The sequence below is a fragment of the Pseudorca crassidens genome, chromosome 18 (assembly GCF_039906515.1).
Source record: "Pseudorca crassidens isolate mPseCra1 chromosome 18, mPseCra1.hap1, whole genome shotgun sequence".
In the NCBI taxonomy this organism is placed as follows: domain Eukaryota; kingdom Metazoa; phylum Chordata; class Mammalia; order Artiodactyla; family Delphinidae; genus Pseudorca; species Pseudorca crassidens.
Genome location: NC_090313.1, coordinates 67782050 through 67803223, shown reverse-complemented (window position 1 = coordinate 67803223; position 21174 = coordinate 67782050). Strand labels below are relative to the sequence as shown.

The 21174-nt window shown below is 40.2% G+C and overlaps 1 protein-coding gene across 6 annotated transcripts in view; it reads right to left on the bottom strand.

Moving 5' to 3' along the window:
• SMAD9 (SMAD family member 9) overlaps window positions 1-21174 on the bottom strand; it is a 63887-nt gene that overhangs the window by 23335 nt on the left and 19378 nt on the right. For 5 of the 6 annotated variants that reach the window (XM_067713335.1, XM_067713336.1, XM_067713330.1 and 2 more), the window contains exon 2: window positions 1913-2548. In XM_067713335.1, the coding sequence (XP_067569436.1) occupies window positions 1913-2324 (412 nt within the window). In that variant the 5' untranslated portion in view covers window positions 2325-2548. Of the gene's footprint in view, window positions 1-1912; window positions 2549-2892; window positions 3022-21174 lie in introns of all 6 variants that reach the window. The other variant, XM_067713332.1, reaches the window with a different exon arrangement.

Sequence of the window (21174 nt, the reverse complement as noted above, 5' to 3'; positions counted from 1 at the left end):
GTTTCATCTGCCTAGTAATTCATTTGTATTGTAAAAATACTGATATTTGAGGGATTGGAAATTTTTTTAAAAACTGGTCCTTCACTACAGATAGTTTGAAAAGCACTAAAATTGATTATTTAAGTGGTTGTGTGAGTGTAAAGAGAATCAGAATTCAGCCTTCAAGGTTCCTAAAATGGATGGTCAAAAGATGAGAGATTTCAAAGGCAAAACTTCAGCTTCATGATAATCAGGGACCCAGCAAACTTGGTGCACATTAGCATCTTCATTGTTCTCAAAATACTGACTTTAAGCACGGCCAGAAAGCTAGATGTAAAATATGCCTTTTTCTATTAAAAGATCAAAGTTAGGAATTGAAAAAAAAAGGTATAGCTTAAACATTACCTTAAAATCAATACAATCTTTTCCCATCTTTCATTTTGGAAACTCAAACCTAAAATATGATGATATGAAATCTACCTGCCATATGTAAAAACATTCACACTATCATTCCTGAAAGAACCTCACATAATATGAAAACATGAAATAATCCTTTAAAATTAGGGTTTCAAGTGTTCAAAAGGAAAGCCAGATACATTTTACAAGATACTTCTTACAAGACACATTTTATAACTACATTACTCAGGAAGAGAAAAATGATTTCTTGATAAATATTTTTCATGGGATGTATTCTGAATGCTTAATATAATTCAAATCTTAGAAACAAAAGGGAAATCAAGTCATTTCTGTCATAAACTCATCGATGACATTTTTTTTAAGTAGGCAAAGATAGCTCACAGAGAAGCAAGAAAGAAGAGGAGAAAGCAAAGACCTACACGATCCAGGAGAAAGCACACCACATTCACCAGGAATGTGGGCCTTTCTCATCACAGTCTCACCCTGTATCCAGGGTGATGTGACCGTGAGAAGCATCCACGTTCAGGCAGGTGACTTCCTTGACAACAGTTTAACAGCATGATAGTGGGATTTGGGAGCCTGAAAGGTCACCTCACTAAGACTGCTGTAGGCTGGGCATGACTTAGCCAGGACAGCTGCAAGGTTAACTGAGCCTGGGAGGGGGCCAGGAGGCAGGCTGGACTCCCCCCACTACCTGCCTTCCTACCTAGAACTGCCTCGTGATGGACATGGGCCAGTTCCCAGAGTGCACGTGCCAGCCCTTTGGTCTCCTGGAATGGGGCAGATGGCCAGTCAGGGAGAGGAAGCTCCCACAAAAACTGCATCCATCAAGCCATAGGAACACTCCATCCAAAGAGAAACGTAGTCAAATTGTTACAGCCAGTGTGAAGGAATGAAGAGCAACACCAGACTTCTCCAAAAGGGTGTGTGTGTGTGTGTGTGAAATATAGGTACACACACACACATGTGTGTGAAGAGTTTTAGGAACAACACCTTCCTATATTTAAAGCCATATTTAAGAACAGCCACCAATCTCCCCTAACCGCCACTATGTTCAGTCTTGGAAGGGTTTCCAGCAACTCTTTCACTGGCTGTTTTCAGACCTAGGTAGGAGATATCTCCACTTACTTGAGCTTGGGGAAAGTGCAGCCCGTTTAGCTCAGCACAGTTGAGTGCAGGAAAGGGGGATGGGGAGGAGGATGTTTATTTTCTTCCAGTTGATCATGTCGAGGCGATATTAAGAGCTTTCAAGAACTGGATGATGACTCCAAAATGCATCAAAATAAAACTGCATTTTTCAAAATCACACAAAGCTTACACGTATACTGAAATGAAAGTATCTTCTGTCTAGATTGTTCTGACTACAGAATTTGGATCAGTTCCTGCAAATCGAACCTCCCTCTCTTCTCTCCCTCTCTCGCGGGAAGGGGGGTCCTTCTCCTGCCAGTGCCCCATGTTCTCCACCAACTGAGACACACCCTCTTACCTCTTACAATGAACCATGAAGGAAACCCACCTGGCGTCTCCACACGGCGGTAGTGGTAGGGGTTAATGCACACCTCTTTCTGCTTGGAGCCAAATGGGAACTCACAGCACTCCAGTGGCTTCAATTCATGGTGAGACTGGAGATCGGGCCAACGCCACACTCGGCAGTAAATGACGTGGGGCAAACCCTTGCGGTGAGACACCTGAAGCCGCCCGTCCAGGGAGCGGGGAATCGTCACACACTTGCTCGGTTGCCCTGGGCAGCTGAGCGCCCTCTCCAGCTCATCCATGGCTCCTTTCTTCTTCTTTAACTTCTTCACTAATGAGTCCACCGCCTTCTCTGCCCACTTTTCCTCTTCATCTCCTTGCTTCCAGCCGAGCAGTCTCTTCACTGCTGGGCTGGTGAAGGAGAAGAGGGAGCTGATGGGGGTGCTGGAGTGCATAAGAGAGGGACCACAGGCGTCCAGTGCAAACAGGAGCTGGACCCAAGGCCCTTCACTGCCTGCAGGGCCCGAGTGGAGTGAGCAAGGACGCCTCCCGGGATGTCATAGGTACCAACTCTCCAGGGATGTCATAGGTCTTCCCTTTCTTCTGGAAGTAACTGTGACCAATGCGGGCTGGAAAGGGGGTTGACTTTCTCCTAAGCCCTGGGATGGGCTGGCCAACTCTGAAAAACACAAAATAAGACTTCAGTGAACTTAATCAGGATAATTTTCAGAAAAGGTTAAAGGTTGGATGTAAGAGGAAAAATATTCTTCAAATGTTCTAGACTTAAAAACTCTCAGTCACCTTTGACTCTTCCCTCTCCTTTATTCCCTATATCCAAGTCTTGGTAATTCTGCCTTCGAAATGTCTTTCAGATTTTGAAGCTTTCTCTCCATTTCCTCATATCTGAGCCCTGCCCCACCGCACCACCCACCTTGATCACTGCAACACCTCTGAAGGAGCTCCTCTCTTCCAATTCTAATCCATGTACTACCAAATACAATTTTTAACATGCCATTTTCCTACTTGAGAAATTACAGTGGCTCCATGGTTTCCCAAGTATAAATGTCTCTGCTTGGGTTTCTAGGGTCTTTTCTCAACATGCTCATGCCTCTTCTTTTCGAATTTATAGTTTGCACAAGTGATCCATCTTCACTGTACAAAAGATATAAAAATGAAAAATAAAAAATTAGGACCACTGATCATCTCACCACTCATATATTCTTCCAAACTACTTTATAGGATAGTGGTTCTCAAAATGTGACCCAAGGACCCCTGGGAGTCCCAGAGTCCCTTTCAGTGGGCTGTGAAGCCCTCTCTTTTCCAACTACACATCTGTGTGCGCTAGATTTTCCCCATGTACTTCGACCCAAACAACAGATCACAACAGACTGTATTCAGGAGAAGATGTGAGAATCCAAGTGTCGTATAGTAAACCAGGCATTAAACAGATGTGCAGAAATATAAAACAATAGCACTCTTTTCACTATTTGGGGGTAAAATCTAGTTTTTTCAAAAAAAAGTTTATGTTACTATATAATGAGTTTATTGTTGTCTTTAATGAGTCAGTATATTTTATAAGCTTCTCAGTTTTAATTACTAAAATGGTAAAAAAAAAAGATATGAGCCACATCAGCAAAGGTTCTTTGGAGTTCTCAATAATTCTTAAAAGTAGAAAGGGTTATGGGACTTCCCTTATGGTCCAGTGGGTAAGACTCTGCACTCCCAATGCAGGGGGCCCAGGTTTGATCCCTGGTAGGGGAACTAGATCTCACATGCATGCCGCAACTAAGATCCCTCGTGCCACAACAAAGACCCAGCACAGCCTAAATAAATAAATCTTTAAAAAAAAAAAATAGAAAGGGGTCATAAGACCAGAAAGTTCTAGAAGTTACACATAGTCACATACATAAACGCGTACACAAAAAAGTACTGCTGTCACATTTGTTATTCTCCCTGAAAATCAGCTGAATTCTTCTTTGCCCTCTCATCCAAAGGAGACATTCTTTCCCAGTTATTCAACAGTCCCATTTAAATTTCCTGAGGTAGAACTGCATTTCCTCTTCTGTGAAATAGCTGGCTTAAACAAAACTCTCTCCTTCTTCCAGATTTTAGAAACCAGCTCCCTTGTTAATGTTTAAAGTAGCTGCTGGTAATATTTTGGAGAAAGCTGACTCATTTTAGCATCTTGGAATCAATCTAGCTCAGAATCTCCAACAATAGCTCATTTACTATGAATTAAACATAATTTTCTCCTTTGCTTCCCTGGGGGGAAAGCTGCACCTTTCTGAGTACAATTACATGCACATCTTGAACAAAGGCGCTATCACAACGCCTGCTCTTGTGATAGCCATCAGGCAGCTCTGTGAAGAAGATGGTGGTTACACAAAAATTGGTGACATTCTGTAAATACGAAGTAACACATACATCGCTTTATTCCTTGTATAGACTTTAGTTAGCACTGTATGGAGAAAGGTAAAGAAAAGGAGACGTTAAGCGCTTGATAGCTGTTCTCTTTCTCTTGGCAGTTTGACTTACACTCAGTTTTATTTGGAAAGGTTGATTTTGTGGCTTAACAATCATGAATTTATAAAATATAGTTAAGACACTGTGTTCAAGCTCTGTTTACTTAATCGAGACAGGCTGCATTAAAGCAATGGTTGAAGAGGGTCAGGAGCTCTAAAGAGAAGTAACACAACACAGAATAATCTGAACCCCCAAAGAGCTTTGAATTCTGCTTAGTTTTACATAAGATTTGTTATTAGTAAATTGTGGCATAAATCTGTAAACTCAGGTCAGCAGTAGAAAACAGCTATTTATAAAGATGTTCAGCACAGTTAAACGAAATATACGCTTAAAAAACTTTTGCTCCACGAAACAAATCACAGTTCTCTAAACCAGGGTTTGCTGCTGCTGTTGTCGTTTTAACTGTGGGTTCCTATCTATTAATGGCCTGGGAAATCAACTTACTGGAACACATAGCTTTTGTAAAAACAACAAAGTAGACCATATTGCAGGGCAGCTGACAAAGAAAGAAAAGGCATTATTCCATTTAAATGTTTCATTCAGAGGTAGGTGTTCTGTGTGTGTCTGTGTGTGAGTGTGTGTTTGTGTGTGTACATGTGCATGTGTCGAGGGTCACCAAGCAAAGTTTGTTTGTTGTTGTGGGTTACAGTCAAAAAATGTTTGAAAAGCATTATCCCTAAACCATACATTTCCTCTAACCATGTCTGTTTGAGGTTCACTCTGATGAGTGACTCTCAGGGGCCACTGTCCCTCCTCGTCCCCTGGGGAAATCTGAACTAGTCAAGAATCTGGGATCTGGGAACCCTGGCTCTGCAGTCTGATCTCTCTGCTGCATTTCAAATCTTTATGAGCCTCACCGTGGCTCCTGAACTATGATCTTACTGCTACAAGACACAGCTCCTGTCCCATCACACAGAGCCCTTGCGTTGGGGAGGCCCCAGAGAGTCAAACTTAGAATCTCAGAGTAATAAGTCAAATTTGTAATAGTGACCACTGGATAGGGAAGAAAAAGAATACAAAATATCAAAAAGTTACAGTCTTGGGCTGCCCTGGTGGCGCAGTGGTTGAGAGTCCGCCTGCCGATGCAGGGGACACAGGTTCGTGCCCCGGTCTGGGAAGATCCCGCATGCCGCGGAGCGGCTGGGCCCGTGGGCCATGGCCGCTGAGCTTGCGCGTCCGGAGCCTGTGCTCCACAATGGGAGAGGCCACAACAGTGGGAGGTCCGCGTACCGCAAAAAGAAAAAAAAAAAAAGTTACAGTCTTAAGGAATTAAATTTAATATCTTGTTAAAACCTATACTGGAAAAGAATCTGGAAAATATACATAGTACATATAAAGTAATATATATAGTGTGCATATATATATGTATAAGTGAATCACTTTGCTGTATACCTGAAACTAACACAATATTGTAAATCAAATATACTTTAATAAAAAATTTTAATAAAAACACAAAGTAAATTACAAATGCATATATTTAGGTCCTGTAAAAAAAAGTTAAGGTTTAGTAAAGCTGACTGGATCCACAGATGTTCAAAATATGATTCTCTACACTTGTTTGATATATTTTTTAATAGAAAAACTAAATGTAAAAAAAAAAAAGCATCAAACTTGGAATCTCACTGACACTAAGGCTTCCGGTTCTCATCAATGTTAATAGTTCTTATTTGTCCAGGGGTGCGGTTTAAGGTTCACAAAGGTTATCCTCCCATTCTCATTACTATAATGTTTATTATTATTATTATTAATTTTTATTGGCGCATGGTTGCTTTACAACGTTGTGCTAGCCTCCACTGCACAACAAAATGAATCAGCCATACAGATACAGATATCCCCTCCCTTCTGGACTTCCCTCCCATTTAGGTCACCGCAGTGCATTAGGTAGAGTTCCCTGTGCTATCTGGTATGTTCCCATCAGTTGTCTATTTTATACATAGTATCAAACATTCCTATAATGTTTTAGCCACTAGTAGAACAAAGGGTCCCTGTTTATCGTCAGCCGGTCATCACACTGACAGCGACAGTGTAGGGCCCCCACCTCGCCCGTTTGTTCAGTCGTGTCCACCTGGTTCGGAATGGCTTTCCATCCTCAGATAATTTAGGTTCCTGTAGACTATGTGCTCTAACCTAGCATGATGTTCTGAAAACACCACTGGCCAGGGCTCACCGTAATAATTAGCACAGAGCACCCCCTGGGGGGGGGGTCATTGTAAAACTCACAAAAATAGGAAGGGGGGTGGTGTTACTCATGCTGGTCATTACTCCATTCCTATAAAGCACAAAGAAGAATGAAACAAAATAAACTATAAAGATGAATGTACATGGAGGATTCATACACAAAAACACGACCAGATGATTTCTCCAAAATATAACAAAAGCTATGGAAGAGAGAGGCAGGAGGTGGTATAGCAGGAAGAGCCCTTGGTCCAACCTGTGGGGTTCTGGAAGGGTTCCAAAGATGATCACTGAGCTGCACTTAGAAGGATGTAAGTCACAGTTAAAAGATAAACTCACTTGGCAGATAAGGGTAATTTTCTAAAGTTTTTTGTGGTTAAATTCTCACTTTTGTAAGAAAATTGCGTATTGCTGTCATGGATCAACTGTGTGATCTCGGGCGAGTCCTGTGGTCTCTCCGGGGCCCCTCATTTCCTCCTCTGTGGATCAAGAAGGGGCTCAGTCTCACTGGGAGGGTCTGTCTGGGCGATGGGTCCATGACTCCGTGTCTGTCGTGTCACATGGGATTACACAACAACCACGTGTCCTCCCACACATGGGATTTTTTTTTTCCACTTTGAAGTGAAACCAAATGATTTATTTGTGCTAAAGGAATGAAAATAACACATTCAAGATACACTTCTTTGTACACTGCGCTTGCTTTTACCAGGCGAGACAAGCAGTCCTCAATGCTAACGTGCTGCTTGCCTCTATACCTCTTTCCTGCAAAGCGATAGAGTGTTTTGCGGCCATTATGCCAAGATATTCCTGTAATGTTCATTTCAAATAGTATTTTCTGATAGCATTTTGCACCTTTAAAATATCTGTTCGACCTCTATTTCAGGGGAACACAAGAATGGAAAAGGAAAATCGCTGTATTCCCTCAGCTGTTGGTGCTACGTGGCTACCCCTGGGAAGACTGAAAGTTAGCACCTTCACCCATGAAGCTACACCGCATGGAGCCAGGCAGAACAACTTCTTCTTTCCGAGGCTATCAAACTGGCCCTTTTTATGACAAATGCCATCTACCAACACAGCACAGGGCCCACTTTTCTCTCCACCTTTTTGTTTCTTTCTAGCATTATTTTTATCACCCCTGGGGAATAAGAGTGAAAATGTACACTTGGCGTGACTGTGTCTGCCACCACTTCCAGCATCTTCATCAAGGCCTTGATGCGGCCAGAAATCCATGAGTGTTAACGCCAGACATCCACAAACACCATGTGTTGACCATTAGAGCTTTCCTTCTTTGGGCAGAAGGAAGAAAGCACCACGACCATGACTTCTCCGGTTCACTCGTGGTCCACTTCACACTCTCACAGCACAAAAACAATACTGTACTCTCTTTTTCTGGCATCTGAGTTTTACAATAAACCCTAACTGAGCGAGCAAAACAACTTCTCATTTTCAAGTTTTTTAAATAAACAGGACCACTTAAAAGAAAGCAGCACTGGCCACATGCACACTCCATGATCTAACTGTGCATGATTCCACACTAAAATCCAATTTGCCAGGCTGGATAAAAGTTTGGGAGATATGAGCCTTTTATTTTTTAAGTTGTCTGTTTAAATCCAACTCCTGTTAGCAGTTACTCAATCTTATTTCCACTTACTTGGCCTCACTGGAAGATTCAACTGGTGAATTCAATCCTGAAGAAAACATAATTCAAAAAACACTGTTTAAGATGCATACATTGGTTGTCTGCTCAGGAGCATATGGAACCACTGAACAACCCCTCATGGGCGCTGCTTCTTGGTCAACGTGGCCAAGAAAAATGTACATCACCTACCAGGCAGTGTACCCCAGTCAGCCCGGGGTGTCCATGGTTGCAAGGGCCACTCCAGAAACATTCATGACAGAACACTGTTATTTCATTATGTGTTTTAAAATTTTTCAACCTTATCAATTTTGACCCTCTAATCCACGGCCAGCATTAAGTATATCTCGGTATCCCCTCCATAAAACAGTTTACTACGGAAAGTTAGAATTTGAACACACTTGCCAAAAGAACTTTTTTTGACTGTGCTGCGTGGTCTGCAGGATTGTAGTTCCCCGACCAGGGATCGAACCTAACCACTGGACTGCCAGGGAATCCCCGCCAAAAGAACATTTAACCTCCTTAAAAGAAGAGACTGTTTCCTTGACGACTACTACAGCACTTCTTTTTTTTTTTTTTTTAAACTTTTGAATTTTCTTTGCCACTCTTTTTTTTTTTTTTTAGAAGATGTTGTGGGTAGGAATTTATTAATTAATTAATTTATTTTTGCTGTGTTGCGTCTTCATTTCTGTGCGAGGGCTTTCTCTAGTTGTGGCAAGCGGGGGCCGCTCTTCATCGCGGTGCGCGGGCCTCTCACTATCGCGGCCTCTCTTGTTGCGGAGCACAGGCTCAGTAGTTGTGGCTCACAGGCCTAGTTGCTCCGCGGCATGTGGGATCTTCCCGGACCAGGGCTCGAACCCGTGTCCCCTGCATTAGCAGGCGGATTCTCAACCACTGCGCCACCAGGGAAGCCCCTACAGCACTTCTTGTACACCAGTAATTGATATGGCTTTTAAAGTGTAAAAAGAGACCCAAAAGAATGCTACCTAGAAAATAGCTGGCTATTATTATCACTGTTGGCACATGTGTATCATGTCTTATTACTGTACACGCTTGAAGAGAAACCAGGCTTGAAACACACACACAGGGTCTTCCCTGGTGGTGCAGTGGTTAAGAATCCACCTGCTAACGAAGGGGAAAACGGGTTCGAGCCCTGGTCCAGGAAGATCCCACATGCCATGGAGCAACTAAGCCCGCGAGCCACAACTACCGAGCTGCGTGCCACAACTACTGAAGCCCGTGCACCTGGAGTCTGTGCTCCGCAACAAGAGAAGCCACCACAATGAGAAGCCGGCACCCCAATGAAGAGTAGCGCCTGCTAGCCACAACTAGAGAAAGCCCATGTGCAGCAATGAACACCCAACGCAGCCAAAAATAAATTAAATAAATTAATTAATTAAACACACACAAATACACAGATGTATATTTGATTAATTCAAATTTGTCCTCACTTAAACTAGCCTGTCATCTCTACATGTTCCAAATGAGTGGCAATCACAAGTTCGTATTGTAAGGTGTAAGTAACTACCTCATACACATACCAGTTTAATGTCATTGGATAAACATGCCAGTTGGTGGATAAACATGGAAATGGCGTTATGATTTCATATGCCAGGAAAGAGGCTTTTCTAGCTGTAATCAGAGACTTCCTACAAATCTGTGAGGGGGCAGTTCGCATTCACCAATCTCCTAGAGAGTGTCTTGTTGCAGGAGTAGAATACTTCCTGCGCACAGTGTCAAAGGAAGATGACAGACATGTGTCCTTATAATAGGGGCCCCCATGGTGGAATTTCAGAGCACCTACAGACCTCTGAACTGTCTGCTCATTTGGGGTGATTGTGCATATATAGATTTTTCTAGGGAGATAATTCATAGGTATTTGTCTTCAAATTCTTAAAAGAACTTGTGACCACCAGAAGATTAAAAAAAGACAAAAAAGACCCACTGAATTAGAAGAGGAAAAGGAGAAAGTATGAGAGAGAAGGGGAAGAAGCTGAAGAGACTGAAGAGAACAGCTGACTATTCTAACTAAATTGGGTGCTGGGGAAGGGTCTTTAAAAAAGACTAGGAAGAGAATTCTAAGAAGATGGCAGAGTATGAAGCACCAGGAATCTGTCTTCCCACCTAGATAATTACTACACTAGCAGAATCTAATGTAACTATTTTGGAACTCTGGAGTCATTTGAAGGCTGGCAACTTCAGGGGAAGGCTTGGATGGTAAATTGTGGCTAATCTGGGCCGATTTCAGTTCTTAGCACAAGAAGCAGTTACCTAGTCCATATCCCTTGGCAGCAGCCTGCACGCCTTCCGCAGGGAGCCAAGGTAGGCAAAAAGGACTGGGTCCTCCAAACATCAGGTACTTGTGCTCTGATCACCGACTGCTGATCCAATCACAGAGATGCAGACAAACTGGAGGGAAGTGTTGATCTTGCACCTCCCACTGGTGCAAGCCCCTTCCCCTCTGGCTGAAGTGACTTCCAGGGGCTTTAAAGGACTGATACTTTTTCTCCACCTCACCCGCTTTTAAGTTTCTCTTTTTTTCCTTTTGGAAGCCAGACATTAAAGACTAGGACAACTTAAGGAACTAGAGAATGAAGAACAAGCTAAACCCCAAGCTAGCAGAGGGAAGACAATAATAAAGATTAGAGCAGAGATAAATGAAACAGAGAACAGAAAACCAATAGAAAAAAATCAATGAAACCAAACTACTGATTCTACAGAAATAAATGTTATAAAAGAGTAGTATGAACAACTGTAACATGTTATAGTTTATAACATGTAACTGTTATAAAAGAGTAACATGAACAACTGTACTCCAACAAATTAGATAACCTAGATGAACTGGAGAAGAAACAGAAAATCTGAATAGATCTATCACTAGAAGGAGATTGAACAAGTAATCAAAAAATCTCCTGACAAAGAGTCCGGAACTTGCTAATTCACTGGGACCTTGCTAATTCTACCAAACATTTAAAGAACTAATACCAATCGTTCTCAAACTTTTCCAAAAAGTTGAAGAAGAGGGAACATTTCCTAACTCACTCCATGAGGCCAGAATTATCCTGAAACCAACGCCAACAAAGGCACTACAAGCAAAGAAAACCATACCAATGTCCCTTATGAACATCAATGCAAATATCCTCAGCAAAATACGAACAAACTGAATTCAGCAGCATATTAAAAGGATTATACACCATGACCCAGTGGGACTTATTCCTGGAATGCAAGGATGGTTAGACATATAAAACTCAATCAATGTAATATACCCTATGAACAGAAGGAAGGGAAAAAAACACATGTCATCTCAACTGATGCAGAAAAGGCATTTGAAAACATTCAACATCCATTCATGAGAAAATGCCAACATACTACAAATAGAAGGACACTATCTCAACATAATAAAAACCATATATTAAAAAACCCACAGCAAACATCATACTCAATGGTGAAAGACTGAAAGCTTTTCCTCTAAAATAAGGAACAAGGCAAGGATGCCTGCTTTTGTCACTTCTATTCAACATAATATTGGAAGTTCTACCCAGAACAATTAGGCAAGAAAGAGAATAATAAAAGGCATTCAAATTGGAAAGGAAGAAGTAAATTTATCTCTGTTTGCAGATGATATGATCTTATATGTAGAAAACCCTAATGAGTCCACACACACAAAATCTGTTAGAACTAATAACCAAATTCAGCAAAGCAGAAGGATACAAAGTCAACATGCAAAAATCAGTTGCATTTCTATACACTAACAGTGAACAATCTGAAAAAGAAATTACAAAACAATCCCATTTACAATAGCATCAAAACAAATAAAATACTCAGGAATTAACCAAAGTGGTGAAAGACTTGTATAATGAAAACTATAAAACACTGCTGAAAGAAATGAAAGACATAAGTAAATGGAAACACATCCCGTGTTCATGGATTGAAAGACTTAATATTGTTAAGATGTCAATACTACCCCCAAAAATCCCAATTTTTTGGCAGAATAGAAAAATTCATACAGAATCTCAAGGGACCCTGAAATTCGGGTCTTTTGAGCATGAGCTACCCATTCTCTTTGCTTGGCCCTGCAAGAAACACTGTACTTTCCTTCACCATAACCTAGTGTCAGTAGATTGGCTTTGCTGCACATTGGGTGAGTGGACCGAAGTCTGGTTTGGTAACAAACAGAGGCGATAGTGCCAGCTTCTCCAGAAGCTGTGGAATGAGAATTCCAGGCAGAAGTTCTAAGAGGGTGGCGTAAGGGTGGGGAGAATTTGGTGAGTTTGGGTAGCTGAAGGAAAGCCTGTGTGGCCAAGGAGGAGTGGGCAAGGAGCTGAGGTAGGAGGGGTGGGCTGGAGGCAGCTCATGATGGACTTTGAAGGCAATGTGTGGAAAATGGATTTTATTTTAAGTGCAAAGGGGAGCCTTTCAATGGGTTTAAAAAACAAAGAAGTTAAATGACCTGATGCATTTTTAAATGATCACACTGGCTGCTTATGTGGAGAAAAACAGGATGGTAAGAAAGCAGGGAGACCAACTAGAACACACTACAGTACAGGTGAGAGACCATGGGAGACCTAACAGGGCAGTAGCTGTTGAGGAAGGTGGGATCAGTGGAGTGTTGTTTTGTGTTTTTAAGATGGGGATTCTAGAGACCATCTTACGCATTGAGAGAAATTAATCAGTAAAAAAAGGAGAGATTCATGTTGTAAAAGATAGAGGAAGTGGGGCCACAGAAGGGAAGAGGGGAGAATGAGGGCAGATTCAGGTAGGTTTGTCCATCTGGTCACTGGAAGAATGGGAGCATTACCTCTGAAAAAGTCTAATGTCTTAATTGAAGCTTGAGTTAAGACTGGGAGGAGGAGGGATGAGAGACTTCAGGAGCAAGGAAAAGGTGGGAAGTAGGGAGAAGGTGGGAAAACAGAAGTGTGTTCTGAAATACAGATACAAAACAAAAGGCAGTCTGCTACAGGGACCACTTAGCCAGCACGGCTGACAGACAACAAAGCCGTTGTAGGGTCCCACTCCAAGGAGCTTCAGCAAAAGTCAACCTACTCTCGGAAAGGAAGCATTACTCACTGCTCAGACTGAAACCTGGGTCCTCTACCAGTGGGCTCTTTTCCCTGTATGATACAAGGAGGTGATCAGAGCTGGATAAAGAAGCAGGGCAGCCAAGATGGTACTTGGGTACTTATCTATATGAATCACAAAAATATCACAACACACTCTCAAAATATAAGTTGGTCACATTCCTACTAAAGTAGGCAGTGCCCTCAAGTGTGAAAAAATAACACTTCTAAATATTTTTTTGTGATGATCATGCCACCCAGCACCTGGAAATTAGCAAGTCAGAGGAAATTCTGAAGTGGTAATACAGAGGATTCATGTTCCTTACAGAAAGGAGTGACTTACTTGATTGCCTTTTGAACCTTTAATATAATAGTTTCGAGGCAGGGACTGAGGATAAATACTTTCATTACTCTGAAAGGATGCACAAGAAACTGACGACATTAGATGCTTCTGGAAAGAAAATGGTGGCTGGGGAGAAGGGTGAAAGACATGTTACTTCTGTACTTTTTGAATTCTGTATCAACTGAAAAACACCTCCAGAGTCAGAAAAATCCCAATAAAAAACCTAGAAGAGAAGAACTGCAAAAATTAGGAAATGTTTTGCCCATTATTTTTCCAAGCGTCGATTCTGCTTCATACTTCAATTTCTTTCTGTATAAACCTTTTATTAACAAAGATTGATTTTTCCCCCACCTTTCCTCAACAGATTTTGAAGCAGAACCATATGATTACTCTCTCTGAGAGGCCTACAGATCTTGGTTCAGCTCTCGTTAAAATGACAAGACTGGATTTCCAGTATCCATTCAAAAAGTAGTGTGCTATTTAAAATGTGGCTCCATGTTTTTTTATTCCCAAGATAAGTCTTGCATTCCCAGTTAGACAATAGGTAGTGAACATCTTACAAAGAGACGACCCATTCATCAGGAGCTCTTACTTAACTTAAAACTTGAATTATATCACCAGAACTCAGCAGAGAGACAAGATAACAGAAAAAAATATAGGTCTTTAACTCACAGTAGGACCCAAATAGGATTGCAACAAAGTAGATTATGTGTTACTTAGAGACTTTCCTTAATTTAGACCAAATTCTAACATGATTTACTGTTTGTATTAGAATGTTTTGATTGAAATTTCATGTATGCACAAATGTATATCATCACATTAGACAGTGTAATTCTTTCTTTCCTCCCTCCTATATTTGTAACTCTTAGTGTGTTTATAAAACATTCCACATTCTCAAGGAAAATAGAATCAAGGCCAACTATTTCAGCATGGATGATTTATCAATTACAAATTGAAGATCCTCAGAAATCTATTTTTACTGAATTGTTTATAAACTGAATAACTGTTGCCCTTAAAAAAAAACAAACTTTCTGTACCTTAGCAACCACAAAAAGATACAACACAAGGCATCTTAAAGGTGCCCTTACTCGAAGCAATTCTGATCTATGAAAATCTGGCTTTGCCACAAATGTAAATTTGGGAGAGATTATTTGTCTTACAAAATGACTCATTATAAATGTAAAAGTATGCTGCAATTTACAAAAATCTGATTCAGCTTTTTCAGGAATAAATACCCTTTCATTCAATAAATATTTACCAAGTTGTCTATGTTGCAGTTCCTTTAGTTAACTGCTAAACTTTACATATTTTGCTTCTAAAGGTATATCTAATAGAAACAATCTAGACTCCTTACTAGAATTAAGAGAGTTCACATTATACGGCTACTTCTAAAATACAACTCTAACTTTAAAAACATATTCTGGAAGGCTTCCCTGGTGGCACAGTGGTTGAGAGTCCGCCTGCCGATGCAGGGGACAGGGGTTCGTGCCCCGGTCCGGGAAGATCCCACATGCCGCGGAGCGGCTGGGCCCGTGAGCCATGGCCGCTGAGCCTGCGCGTCCGGAGCCTGTGCTCCACAACAGGAGAGGCCACAGCAGTGAGAGGCCCACGTACCGCAAAAAAAAAAAAAAAGAAAAAAAACCGTATTCTGGCCATCTTATCATCTAAACATTTTCGTTAGGCAGTAGAGAACCCCATTGTTAGCAAACGGCAGAGCAAATCAAATTAGCTTTGGGGACGCTTTATCTTCTAAACTCTTTGCCCATCAAAACACCAAACATCCTTAAAACTTTAAGAATTTTACAAACCTGCCAGCTTTTTTGTAAGCAATACGGTATTATTTTACTGATGTAGTCAATAAACCACTTTTAAAAAATGCTCCCAGTGTGTCCTTCAGAAAACTGTATTATTCTAAATATCAGATGATATCCATGTAGAATAGCTTAGCTCAAATTCAGAAGAGGGATATTTCCCTTTTTCTAAATAGATGTTTTGAAATTGTTCTTGTAGGTAAGGAGGTATATTTCCACCTCCTCGTTGTTATAAAGTCACCCCAGGACACCTTGGATGTCATTTTTTAACGCTGATGAGTGTTTAGGAACAATAGAAATGAGTTCGCCTCCAACACGTACATCCTCCTTCTCTCTCTGTCTCCCCCCGCCCTCCACGTTTCTCAATAAATGCTGTTCAGCTCAAATATGGGGTATGTGCTGTGGTGACACAGCAGAACAGTGCATGACAGCCACACCACGCAGAGGACAGAAACATGTTTTTTCAAATCTTCCTATTTTTCATTCAGAACTTCTCATATATCAACACACAAGTAATGCGCAGGGGGCTTACTCAAAAAAAGATTTTTTTAATTTATTTCTGTAACTCCAGCCTGTAATTATGGTAAACACAAGTGATCTTTCACTTTTCCTCTTTCCACTTTGTTCCTCTGAGAAATGCAGATCTACAGCAGAGTGAATGGCCATTTGCCTGGCATGATCAAAGCATCTTGTTACCTTCGCTTGTGCTTAGGTGCACTCCTAGTAGTAGGGGTTATTTCTACACAGCCTCTAAATTACCCTGCAAAGCCATCCTGAAGTAATTCTCCACATTTTCTTTCCTTTTCTTTCCTTTTTTCTCTCTTTCTTGCTTTCTTTCTTTCTTTTCCTTCCTTCTTCCTCTCCCTCCCTCCCTCCTTTCTTTCTTTCTTTCTTTCATTTCCTCCCTCCCTCCCTTCCTTCTTTCTTTCTATGAGGTACAAGTGACTTATTAGTTCCAGGTGTGCAACACAGCGATTCAACATTTTTTATAGATTACACACCATACTAAGTTGTTATAATATCATTGACTATATTCCCTGTGCTGTACTTTACATCCCTGTGATTTATTTTATGACTGGTAGTTTGTACATTTTCATTCATTCTTTGATTCAGTCAACAAATCTTTGAGTCTCTACCATGCGTTAGGTGCTGTGCTGTGTGCTAAAACTATACAACAGCTTCCCAGATTCAAAGTCTTCATTACCTAAGGAATTAAAAGAATCTAAGTCAGGACACAAGGCCATTCAACTGCTTCAAAATATTTAGAGTCTTAAACATGCAATGAGGGATATTTGGGGGGATATTTTTGACTTTGCCAAATGGTTTATGGGGAAGTGTTGCTTTGTTTTATTTTATTTTTATTTTAAACATAGGTGGCAACACGTGATTTCATCATAGAGAGTCTAAAACTCTGGGCCAGCCCAGAAGCAATCTATTTTCTTCACTGTGCCAGGCCCAGTGAGACCCACAGTCTGTAACTGGCACCCCGCAGGACAGTTTCCCTGTTCCCTAGACCAGTGGATGGACCGTGAGACATGAACTTGAGCTGCTCCAACTTGTTAGGTTTTTTTCCAGGTAGAATCTCTAAAAACATAGATGCGATATAACTGAGGAAACGACACCATTTAGAGTCCTAACATTTTTGTGCTGTAAATTTATCTACTCCTGCCGCTCCATTGGGCATCTGTTAACTGCTACTGTCCCACCGTGCAAGCAAGTGCTTCTTTAGACCTACGGTTAGGATTCTCGCCCTTGAGAAAGAATTCCAGAAACTAAAAACAAAACAAAACGAAAAACGGAATCTGTGCTGGAGTCAAAGTGAGCTCACCCATTGTAATGAGCTCTGTACATTTTCAAGCTAGAAAAACTCACACCCAGAAGGATGAAAGGGTGCAAGGCAGTGTTGGGAAAATTTTTGTCAATTATGATGATAATATCATTGAAATAAATACAACATGGCATTACTGGGTGACTAGGCTTAATTGTACCACTGACTTGAAAGATTAAGCTGGAGGGAAGTTCACCTCCTACTGGAGTCACCCAGGCCAGACAGACATAAGGAAGGAGTCTTATAAGATTATGGCTGATGGCCCATTAACCAAGAGGACAGCTGTGAATAATGAAGTCAATCATTGTGCACAGCAAAAATTCTTCCATTGTAGATTTAGTCACTGAATCTAGACTAACAAGCAGATTTTTATGTGCTAAGGAGTCATGAAACACAGCAAGAGGCAAGAGGAAGTGCCCCAGCATACAGAGGCACTCCCCTCCCCGGCAAGTGTAAAAACAGCAGGAAAGACATTCTCAACCTCACAAACGGTGACAAGACCCACGAACTAGCTAAACTAAGTTCTTACTATGAAGACTTAGATGTCAGGCTGTTTCTACAAAAGGACACATTTCGACAAAATCAACCAAAACTTTTCATCAAACAGCCTGCTTATACTTAACTGATCCTTGGAGCTTTAAAATTGACATCACCACTGCCCATAAAAATTCCAGTCTTTTTAGAATGACCCGTGTCATACCACATCAGGGACAACGTACCTGTTTTCTCAGTTGGTTAAACTGTTACTTAGCAGATAATATCTCAGCGATGCTTAACTTTAAAATCAAGCATGAAGCCACAACTGAGGTAGATCACTATTTGCATACTTGAGCAGCAAAGCAAACAGAGTAATAAGTGAGATATAGTTTCAAACAAAGAATATGTGAAGACATTTGCCAAGCAAGATCTCAAGCAGAATACAGAACAACTCAGTGTTCTCCAGTCTTCTGGAAATCCTGGCACTTCATTTGGCTAGAAATTTTTAGTTGTAAGAGTAGAATGTAAGTAACAATCATTAATATGTCCTCACTTAATTTATTAAGTGAATAGACTTCTTGTTGAAAACCTAACTTTGTCTGAAATACCAAGTGTTGATAAGAATGTGATTAACAAAAATTGATAGGAATAGGTGGATCAGTACTTTGCAAACAATTTGCTATTATCTTGTGAAGTTGAAATTTGCATATCTTTAGACTTAGCAACTCCACAACCGGATGTATGTCCTAGACTAGTTTTCAAACCTCAGGTAGAAATGGTTAATAGGGGCTTCCCTGGTGGCGCAGTGGTTGACAGTCCGCCTGCCGATGCAGGGGACACGGGTTCGTGCCCTGGTCTGGGAAGATCCCGAATGCCGCGGAGCGGCTGGGCCCGTGAGCCATGGCTGCTGAGCGTGCGCGTCCGGAGCCTGTGCTCCGCAACGGGAGAGGCCACAGCAGTGAGAGGCCCGGGTACCGCAAAAAAAAAAAAAAAAAAAAAAAGGAATGGTTAATAAAATCCAACTTATTGGATCTCTGTCAGTATTTTAAAAAATAGACTGGGTCTTATCAGCATCATTGCTCAGAGTAGGGAAAAGTATTATATCTTGAAGTTTTTGAAGTTATATATATATATATATATATATATATAGAGAGAGAGAGAGAGAGAGAGAGAGAGAGAGAGAGAGAGAGAGAGAGAGAGAGAGAGATTTGTGTATATGTCTTGTTGGGTTATAGTTAAAACCATGTGAAAGGCACTGCCCTAAATGACACTACTGCATATACGGTAATACTTATATAGCAGCATTATTCAAAATAGCACAAATTTGGAAATAACCCATCCATCAACTAGAGAATGAACAGATAAATGATGGAATAATCTCACAGTGAAATATAACTAACTATACTGAGGGTTGATCTTAGAGATAAAATGTTAAATGAAAAACAAAGTAGAGCCTAGAAGACTATACAGAGTATGAAATCATTTCTATAAAGTTTAAAAACAGATAAACAAAAATTAAATATCACAGAGATACATACATGTTATCAAATTATATTTTAAAGATCAAAGCAATGAAAACACACAATTCAAGCTATTAATACTAGAGGCAGAAGAGTAGCACAAGAATTCCCCATCTTTCCTGCCTTGCCCTGCCCAGTCTTTCCTCCTTTCTCTCTCCCTTCCTTTTTTCTTTAAATAAAATAGTGAGGGCATTTTCTCCCCTTGATTTTAAAAGAATTTTGTGTTCATGAAAGAAAGAAAAAAAAAAAACCTAGAAAAATATGGAAAATTTCTTAAAAAGAGAGTCCCAAAATGACTGTTCATTCACACAGAAGTGCTAACCATTGTTAACATTTTTATGAATTTAGAACTCTTTCTTCTAAATAAAAATATTGTAAAATAGGGTTAGTTCACAGATATTCTTATATTCTGCCTATTTCAATGAATGAAACATTGTAAGCATTTTCATGTTAGTATTTTGTTTTTAAAGTTTTGTGGTAGTCAGAGTAATATTCAGCTTTCAATTTTAACTCTAAGTTGCATTTTTATTTCACTTACAATACTTTCTTGTGCCATAATTCAAAAAAAAAAAACAGATTTTGAGCACTCCCTGTACAGATTTTACAGTTGGTTGTCAACAGTTTCAGAGTAATTGCTAAAACAAAAACAAAATAAACCCAGAGGCATTTTGCCTCTAGTCATATCTAAATCAGTCAAGGCATTTTACAATTCTAATTATATAAGTTGCTCATTAAGCTATTATTCTTACAAAAGTTAAAACACAGATAAGATTAAATTTCATTTGATCATCAACCACAGTTCCCAAATCCTCATGTCCTTCCTGGTGTAACTACCTCTTTGGGCTTATTTTTAGATATTTTCCTCTTCATATTCACATATAGATAGGTCCTCACCAAAAAAATATAGTATTAGTTTCAATTTTTAAAAATATTTAATCATTCTGCAACTTGCCTGAGGGTATTTTCTATGTTAGTATTATATAAATCTACTTTATTCTTTTAAAATGCTGCATATAGTATTCCATATTATGACAAAGCCCTTTTCTGCTTAAGCCCAACCTGCCATTCAAAGGAATCTACCAGAGTGGGAAATCTACTGATAAAATATATTCATGTTTACCTGCTTGAAAACTGGCATCAACTTAAGGAACGTGGGGTATCTTGAGAGGATGTGAAATGGTATCTCACTGTAGTTTGATTGGCATTTCCCTAATGATTAATGATGCTGAGCATTTTTCACATGCTTCTTGGCGATGTGTATATCTTCTTTGGAGAAAAGTCTGCTCAAGTCCTCTGCCCATTTTAAAACTGCATTGTTAGTCTTTTTGTGTTGCACTGTAAGAGTTCTTTATATATTCTGGATATAGAGATTCTGAGATACATGACTTGCAAATATTTTCCCCTTTCTATATGTTGTATTTTTACTTTCATGATAATGCTCTTTGATGCACAGAAGTTTTTAATTTTGATGACGTCCAATTTATTTACTTTTTCTTTTGTCACTTGTGCTTCTGGAGTCCTATCTAAGAACTCATTGCCAAATTCAAGGTCATAATTAATTTACCCCTATGTCTTTTTCTAAGAGTTTTATGGTTTTAGTGATTTTATTTAGGTCTTTGATCATTTTCAGTTAATTCTGTGTATAGTGTGAGATAGGAGTCTCATTTCATTTTTTTGCATGTGGATACCCAGTTATCCCAGCACCATTTGTTGAAGAGATTATTCTTTCCCCATGGAGTGTTCTTAACACCTTTGTCAAAACTCAATCAGCCACAGATCCATAGATGGTTGGTTTTATTTCTGGGCTTTCAATTCTATTCCATTGATCTAATTAGCCTTACGCCAATACCACACTCTTTTGATTTCTGTAGCTTTGTAGTAAGTTTGAAACCAGGAAGTGTGAGCCTTCCAACTTTGTTCTCCTTTTTCAAGATT